A 9,271-nucleotide genomic window follows, 5' to 3' on the forward strand; every position below is an offset into this window, starting at 1 on the left:
GGGGGGGAGGGGTTGCAGGGGTTATTATACCAGAAGATTACAGGCAGATCGGATCGCCATTGTGTTGTGTAATTAAGGCAGCGCCGAGGAGAAGAAAGGAAGCCAGATGCTCGCCTTCCTGAAACCGGTCCCATTACAGGAGGGTCCGCACCAGCTTGGAAAAGAAATATAACTAACATGAACACATAAGCAATGGGACTATTTTTTTATATATAATATATAAAACACGGCAGAGCCCAGAGCATGATTAAACCTCTGTTGTGTATATGGAGTGGTGTGAAAAGTGTTTGCCCTCTTTTCTACACGTTTGCTACACTTCCACGTGGCTTTGTGTGGAAAAAGTGATTGCCCACTAAACCTAATAACTGGTTGGGCAGCATCAACTGCAATCAAGCATGGAGGCCTCTTTGAGAAGAATTAATCTTTATGTTCAATAAACCAGCTTGAGATGATCAAGGTATTGTGCCAGTGCATTGTTCTGTTGGAACGTAATAATTGCTGTGGCTGGATGGACACTGGCAGGAGCAATACTCAGACTGTAGTGTGTAAATAATGCTCATCTAGTAGTAAAAGGTTCAAAGTATGCCAAGAAAATATCTGGCACACCATTATACTTCCACCACCAGCCTGAAATGTTGATGCAAGCTACGTTTAATTCAACCATTTAGTCTTGCTGCTGAAACTTGAGTCTCACTGGACCTGGGAAAGTTTTTTTTTTTCACATTTTGGTGAGCCTGTGTTAATTGTAGCCTCAGGCTCCTGTTTTTAGCTGTTGTCTTCTGACGCTGTGACCAGACTGCTTCAACCTTCAGCATGTTTTACGTTTAGAGAGATCGTTTTCTGCCCATTTTGGATGTTATCTGGGCTACTCTTGCCTTTTGTACTATGCAGAACCACTCGACACACTTTACCCGGGGTTAACAAGTTGTTTTGTCCACGCAGTGATTATTTGACCTGTGGTTGAACATAAAAAGTGGATCATAAGTTGCTAGAAAGAAAAAAAATATCGCAGACCAGGATGGCTGGAACTGGCAGCAATACCACATTCAGTCACCAAAGTCTTCTTTTTTTTTATTATTTGATCTTCAACATGTTGTCTTCACCTCACCAAGATGATCTAAAATCATCGACTTTCTACCAAGCCGTCTGTGAACAAGCAACTTGAGGAACTTTTTGAGTGCTTCCGGTAAAAACTTTTTTTTTCAGTACCAGCAAAAGACTGTCATGATGCCCAGGTTTTAAACGAAACATTTCACCCAAGGTCATTCATCGTGACCCAAGTCTGACTTATTCCTCGCAAAATGACTTTATATTTTCTCTTACTTATTCTGAAACAATCCACAGAAAACGTGTTTATCTTCTCACAGAAAAAAGCTCACACTTTAAGGTTACTTATGCCATTTCAGCCTCAAACCAGAGGGCCTTTTGTTTTCAGAGTTTACAAACCAGCTTAATAAACCGGACAACCAAGAGTCGACCCTACAAGGAGACAGCGGATCTCAGTGGACCACCAGACAGCAGGAAAATTGGTGGCTTGCCTCTCAATTCCAACCCATATTTGTTTCACAATCCCATCAGGCGACGTTGGATGGCTGGATTAAGCCAAAGAAACGTTTGTGACTTCAAGGCTGCCTGCTTCATTCCAGCCTCCGCCACTCCTGAGGATCAATATTTGCATCTATTAGGCGTCCTGCTACTCAGCAATAGGGCTTCTTCTTCTGCTACCAAGTTGCATAATCCAGCAGAATTTGATCAAATTAAACAAAGACAATATCAAAGAGCTATAGCGATAATGAGGGTTTTAGTTAATGTTCAAATAAGTGGTCTATTATTTTCTGGTCAAAGACTACATTTAAAAAGTGAACACCCTTCAAGCAGTGAGATGTCTCATTTGCTTGCTATTGTGCCGAGAGCACCTGTCATTTGTCTCCAGGTCAAATAATGCGGCCAGCCGTAAAGCAGGCATGAACACAGACACCAAGTTGCACCTTAACACTAAATCTATACGAGAGAGACATTTACAGCGTTACACGCGGCAGACTGGAGGTTGAGAGAGTCTGAAATAAATCACAGCTCCAAAGGAGGGCTAACCCTGGATGACAACTGCAGCCAGATTATATTCAACAGTCCGCCATTGCTGGGTTCAGGATGTCTGGTGTCGTGCTGACGGGGACCCCACTGCTGAGCACTGACAGATAAAATCCTTGTTCAGACACGGCCGAGGAGAAGCAGGCGGCTTATCTTTTCCCATCGTTCATAAAATAGCCAGTGGCTGCAGGCTCCGGTGTCGTGCTAAGATGTCAAGCAGACTGTGTTTCTGTGTGTTTGTGGGAGGAAAGGCTGTGGGGGTATAAGGTGAGGCGAGGTGAGGTGAGGACGGGGGCGGTGCAACAAATCAGACGTGTGTGTCATACTGGAGCAGATGGATGAAGAGGGAATGGCAAGAGCAGCAAGAGTTTTCTTGGTTACTGTTTGTCTATGCAGAGGAGAAAAAAAACCTTTTTCTTTTGCTGAAGAGAAGAGTAGCAATTTTTGTACCTAATTAACTGACATTAAACATTTTTAAGGCACTTTTTGAAAACATCGTGTTTCTTCAGACTTGCTTTCGGTAGTAAATTGAGTTCAGCTGAATTCGGGGTTTTGTGATTTCTCTTCCTAAATGGTAGTTTTGCCTGTTTTGGATTGGGGTTTTTTCCGCATACAAATGATGACATCTAGTGGTCATGAGAGATACACTTTTAAACCACCTAATGTTTTTACGTTAAGCAAATAAATGTATTATGATTGTACATTTAAATTATATTGTTTACTTCCTTCCCCCCGCCCCCCAATCAGTAATATTTGTCGTAATAATTATGTTATCAGCTATTATGTCCTCTTTCATGAATATTTGCGGATGTTTGTGTTCCGTTTACCAACAACAATAATCTATCAAACTTCAGATTTCTAAATTACATTTTCTGCCTGTGACTCTAGCGAAAAATAGTCTCACTTTAACAAACTGTTTAGGCTTCAATGTTGTGCATTTTTGGTTACAAGAGGTTCGCATTTTATTCACTGAAATAACTAGCGGTGGCTAAAGTAACCACAAATTGTACCGAAGTCAGAATAGCACCACTTCAAGTTTTGAACTGATGCTATTCTGTTGTTTTGAACTTATTTTGACGTTCAAAATAATGTTAATAGTGCAGTGAAAATACATATCCGTATTTCTATTTATTCCCAATCCCATTAACATGCTAAACGCACCAAAAATGGTAATGCTATTCAAATTAACAGCAAGGTTAAGAGAAACTCCAGTATGTCCGGAAGATGGCGCTATTGCACAACAAATCCGACACCTACACCCTGTAAGCGTTCTTCCATCTTTAATGATTGATTCTGGGGCTCTAAAATACATGGTTTAAAAAAAAAACATCCATCTTATACGTCACATTTAAATAAAATTATACTGACGGGAAAGAGGCGACACAGCCAACCTGAAGGGTTATAATTGAAAGCTTTCAGTCTAACATTTAGTCTCCTAAGAGAAATCTAAACAGGTCAAACTGAAATAGATTGTGTGTTAATCTAAGCACCAGCTCTGCCGGACACATTTGCAATCAGATATGCAAAAAGTTAGAAATCCAAGTGGAAGCTCTACAGATTCAGTTTGACTCGCTGCAGGCCTCACCCCGATTTTACCGCTTCTTTTGCTTGACATGTCTCAAAAACTGAAGTGGGCCCTGTTCAAATAAACTAGCCTTGAGCACATTCCTTTGGGAACACTCATGTTTTTCTGTGTGTTCCTCTGAGCAAGCTGTAAAACAAATGCAGTGTTCAGGACTCCAGTTTTATGGCTTAATACAGGAAATCTCGTGATTTCCTGTAGTGTCTCATCTCGTGTGCATCTTCATTTTACACTTCATAAGACATTAAAGAGATTAAGCAGCAAATCAGCAACATTGGGGGTTTAGTCTAGTCTAGAAACGAATGATTTTTCATGACCAGATGCATCATTTTGAAAGGATTTTATACTAAAGCATTATGAAAAGGATTGTACCATTTCTTTACCTAAGCTGATTTGTTTTATTAATTTAAATTAAATGTGTGTAGCAGTCCTATTTGGATATGTTTTTATCTTTTGCAATCAGGTAGAGGAAAATGTAAAAAAACGAAGTAGATAAATTGGATTAAGATTTGCAGGATCGTAATCCAAATTCCAGCTCATTCTGGTCAGGCTTTAAATCTGGAACCTAGAAAAAAAACAGGAAGGGCAGAGACAGGACACAAGGCGATGGATGGACATATGCTGGACAAAAAGGAGGGATGGATGGATAATTGAGAAAATTACAATAGACAGGTATAGTGAGAATAAGTGGAAGGTTGGATGAATAACAAAAACAAATTGGTAGATGGATGAACAATGGTGGGAAGGATGAATGGGTGAGATAATGGAAACAAGTTGGAGGCTGAATAAAGACATGGATAAGACAAAAAAGGATGGATCTGTAGCCAGATAAACGAATAAAGGAAGGATGGATGGGAGGAATAGATAGATAACTGGACAAAGCGATGAAGAGTAGACAAAAGAATAGACAGACGCATGGGCAGTTGGATGAATAATGCAGACGGACGGACGTTGATGAATAAAGAGAGGAACAAAGAAAACGGCAAAGAGATAAAATAGGAGAAAACATTTTGAAAATCTTTCCACACTCATTAACATACAGACCTCAAAAATGCTTAAACCTTTAATAAAACGTGGAATTCTGGTGGATATTTAAGGGAATTTAATTTCCTCCTCCTTTGTTGAATATTCCAGGATCTCATTAAACAGCTTGTGATGAATCTTTAGCAGCAATCGCCACAGAAACTCAAGTGTCTGTGCATTTAATGGGTTCTATTGGTGAGCAAATGCTGTAAACCAACAGAACTTTTTATAACCTTATGGACGTGTGTAAATAAGGAGGGGATATTAAAAAAAATAAATAAAAAAAATCAACTGACTTGTTCAATGGAAATATACCCATCAGGGAAAAGAAAAAAAAAAAGCTCCAAGATTGAAGATAGATGAAATTCCAGTGAAGACGCATCTAACAATGACAAGGGTTACTTGAGTGAGAACAGACAGGCACCAAACCCTAATGTGAGTCACTGAGGCATTAGTAAGTTACATAATACACACGGTGAGCTGTGTGATGGGTGGTGAGTGAGTGAGTGTACAACAGGAAGCAGCCGGCGTGGTTCCTTTTTAGTGCGGTTGCGATCGGCCGAATTAAGCGGGTAAACTCGCACATCCACGAGGAGAGATGAAACAAAGCCACTCAAGCCACAAGAAAACACACACAGACGCCAGGTGAGGGCGGTGGGGTTTCCATGGCGTTTCACAAACTAAAACTTTATTGATCGACTCTGAGCTGCGTGGAGAACAAAGAGTCCTCAGCACTTCCCCTTTAGCTGGTGTCGCCGTTTAAATTCGCAGTCCGAGCCGGCGAAGCAGTTAATGTGAAATCATAAAGGGAGCCCCCTCCTTCTGTCATGCAGAAGCAAACCAAACACGCTTCCAAACAGAGAAAATGAGCAAAAATATGCATGTTGTTATAATTAATTTATTAATGAACACAAATCTTATTACACTCGCATGAACAATAGCCAACAGGTTAGCAAAGTGGAGTTTATGTTAAAGACATTAATGTGAGGTGGTTAAGCTTCTCATTCACTTGTTAAACTAATCAAATAAAAGGGAGCAAAAATGACATGCGCAAGTTAAACATACAGCATCTTTTTTTTTTTTTTTTTTGCCACAACACCTAAAGACGATATACACCCTGAATGAAGGAGAAAGAAGAAAGAAAAAAAAAAAAAAAAGTACAGCACACAGCCAACTTAGCGTTTATGGCAGAAAAGTACAATTCAATAAATTCAGAAAATAAAAACAAATCCCAGCAAGCTGGTCCCCCTAAATAATGGAATAAATACAAATATACAAATACTGAAAACATGTCTCTCTTCTCCCTGGCAACTAAGCTAACATGAGAAAATTCTTCTTTGGGAATGAGATGCAGGAGGAACAGAGAGAGAAAGAGACTTTTTTTTTTTTTTCTTCTTCCAGATGAGACAATTGCATGTTGGTCAAATTTTGTGGCGAGATATTTACTTGTTATCCAGTCTTAGTAGCTGCTCCTTACCATCAACTGTAAGGGATTTTAACTGACCATCTTCCACCACTTCTACCCGCTCCTGGCCGTTCTCCACAATCCTGTTCACACACACGCACACACACACACAAAGACAGCAGCTTCTTTAGGAACCTGGGAGCAACAATTACTGAAAATAAAACATCTTCTAAAAGTAGTCACACTTAATCCTTTTCAGATTTTGATTTTGTATGAGTTTCATATAGCATGACAAAATCTGAAAAGTGTGGACTCTCAGAGTCAAGACTTTGTAGCACAACCTTTCACAGCAGATACAACTGTTTTTGTGTATTTTTACACATTTAGTGATCATATCAGCTAATGTTGCACATATGCAAGTTTATATTCTGCACAGTTTACATTTCCGGACAGTTTATTTCTAGTTTTATATTTCATGGTTTTAAATGTTTGGCATCCATTTAAAATTCAATTTTAAATGTTTGGCATCCAAGTACAGGAAAACATGTTTCCTGTACTTGGATACAGGAAACATACTTACTGCTCATCTGACAAGTTTTGAATCTTAAAAATATAAAAGTCTCTTTTTGTATCACTACAAGATTTAGAAAAGTTCAAAATATGAATGTACTCCAAGGTAATGTACCCACGAGTTCAACGCTCATACCGTTTTGTGGTGATTTTTCTGCCATTGACAATCTTGGTAGAGGTCGACACAGATCTGAAGTTGCCCATCCCTCCTCCGCTGCCTCCGAACGAAGAGGAAGAAAAGGAAGTAAATCCTCCGCCACCCATATCGCCAAAGGAGCTAAAACCTAATAATTGGTAAAAAAAAAAAAAAAAAAAGTATTAATTTCATCCATCCATTTTCTTGCACCCTTGTCCCTTAGTGGGGTCGGGAGGGTTGCTGGTGCCTATCTCCAGCTATCGTTTCGGGCGAGAGGCAGGGTACACCCTGGACAGGTCGCCAGTCTGTCACAGGGCAACACAGAGACACAACCATGCACACACACACACTCACACCTAGGGGCAATTTGGTGAGGCCAATTAACCTGACAGTCATGTTTTTGGACTGTGGGAGGAAACCGGAGTACCCGGAGAAAACCCACGCATGCACAGGGAGAACATGCCAACTCCATGCAGAAAGACCCCAAGCCGGGAATCAAACCCAGAACCTTCTTGCTGCAAGGCAACAGCTCTACCAACTGTGCCACTGTGCAGCCTGTATTAATTTCAGTTAATGTAATTCTTTTTAAATTCCCATTATTTCAATAAAATACAAAGTAAATCACAAAAAACGTAAAGGATGTGCAGACCTGATTCAAACCCTGAGAAGCCAGGCCCAAATGCTGGAAAGCCGCCGAACCCAAAGAGCGACCCACCCATCCGGCTCCTGTGTGCACCTCTTTGACGATTGCGGCCTCCAAAGAAATCGTCAAAGGGATCATCAGCTGCAAAAGCAAACAGAGTTTGCCACGGTGAGATATCCATTTCAAAATTCTTGCAGTGTTTTTCACCGTCAGATTTCCTTTTTTGGTTCTTCAACTACTAAAGGTCTCACTTTCAGTGAGACCTTTAGTAGTCGTTTAAATTTCTGTAGATTCTTGTAATCTTAACACATTTTATAAGTATTTTTCCACTGATGGAAAGATGGATGGATGGATAAACAGCTGGTTGGATAATGAACAAATGGAGGGAAAAATTGACTAATGGGGTAGATATGGCTTAATGGATTGATAGATGGTTGGATGATGAATATATATATATATATAAGTGATGGATGACAAGATGGCTGGAGTAATATTCAGGGATAGATGGGTGACCGATAAATTGATGACGGTATGGATACAACGATTGTTGGGCAAATATACAAATGGAGAGATTAATGAATTTATAGATGAATAGATAGTAGTGGATGAATAGACTAATAGAGGGCTAGTATTTAATCAATACTTTGAAAAATATGACCAAATTTAACACTTTTCCAAACCGAGTATCAATGTTGAATTATTTCGAGGATTTTATTTGAAGAAAACGGTCCCAGCTTGAACAAAAAAAAAAAAAAGGCTCAAGAAACCGATTAGATAAAGGCTCTCATTGGTGGCAGAGCGTTTATTAGTCATTTCTGGAACAACGTTATCCGTTAAAAACCGTCCAAGTGCCGCAAACCCATTTTCATCCGAAAGCCCCCCCCGCCCCCCGAGGAGCTTCCGCTAATTGTGTGCTGCCGATCTGGGTCACCCTGGCATGATAAGGCTGGAAGCACTGGCACTGAAAGAAGACTCCTCCTTCAACCTTGAGCGTACCAAGGGTGCATTTAAAAAAGAAAGAATGATTTGCTTGTTCCCTCCGAGAGAAAAGCTTAAAATAAAAGTCTCCCGTGTTTCTGTTTACCAAGAAGTGGACCTCCGAGCGCACACGATTGAGCTTCAGCAGAGAAGATGGGCATCAGTGGAAAAATAGAGAGGAATGTAAGCTGTAAGGAATGCTGTTTAACACTTGAACTGTGATTCAGCGTTTGGACATCTGAGTGAAGAGTGAGGATGTACTCAAAAAAATAAATTAAGATTAAGGGCATCAATGCAGATGTGGACAGACTGTAAATTACACACTGAATAATGGTGTTAAAAAAACCGCTGTAGCATTACTCAAACAAACATTTGTGTAAGTCGAAATGCAGCAAAGTCCAACAGAGCTGCTGTCAAATTTCTGCTGTGAAACCAGCGAGGAGCCCAAAGCAGAGTCAGCTGATCTCCCTCTCTCTCTCTCTCTCTCTCTCTCTCCAGTCTGATTCATCCCATGTTCATTTCAGGACAAGTGTCTGCTGTTCCTGGCAGACATCTTGGCCGGATCGCGGTGCAAGTCCGTGTCCCAGGGGAGCACTGCAGCCACTACACCCCCTCCCTGCAAGCTGCTAGTCCCTCTGATGTGGCTGAGTGACAGATCTACAGGGCCAGCTGCTGCTCAGCAAGACAGACTGCTGGACCATCAGGAGCGGAGGGCTGGATGGGACTTAGAAACGAATCAGACACATTTTCTGACTGAGCTCATTCTAAACATGCCGACTGAACTTCGTGTACTGTAAAAATTGGCATGAGAAACAATATGTTCACTTTTTTAAAAGACTAAATAAT

At 40.5% G+C, this 9,271-nt stretch overlaps 1 protein-coding gene across 2 annotated transcripts in view; it reads right to left on the reverse strand.

Annotated features, from left to right (window-relative positions):
- The window catches only part of dnajb6b (DnaJ heat shock protein family (Hsp40) member B6b), a 27,869-nt gene that overhangs the window by 3,610 nt on the left and 14,988 nt on the right, over positions 1 to 9,271 (reverse strand). The window contains exons 6-8 of one of the 2 annotated variants that reach the window (XM_008396738.2): positions 7,454 to 7,588; positions 6,805 to 6,952; positions 6,171 to 6,241 (exon numbers count right to left, since the gene is read on the reverse strand). In XM_008396738.2, coding sequence (XP_008394960.1) covers positions 6,171 to 6,241; positions 6,805 to 6,952; positions 7,454 to 7,588 — 354 coding nt within the window. Of the gene's footprint in view, positions 1 to 5,571; positions 6,242 to 6,804; positions 6,953 to 7,453; positions 7,589 to 9,271 lie in introns of those variants that run through there. The other variant, XM_008396739.2, reaches the window with a different exon arrangement.

The sequence above is a fragment of the Poecilia reticulata genome, linkage group LG20 (genome assembly GCF_000633615.1).
Source record: "Poecilia reticulata strain Guanapo linkage group LG20, Guppy_female_1.0+MT, whole genome shotgun sequence".
NCBI classification, from domain to species: domain Eukaryota; kingdom Metazoa; phylum Chordata; class Actinopteri; order Cyprinodontiformes; family Poeciliidae; genus Poecilia; species Poecilia reticulata.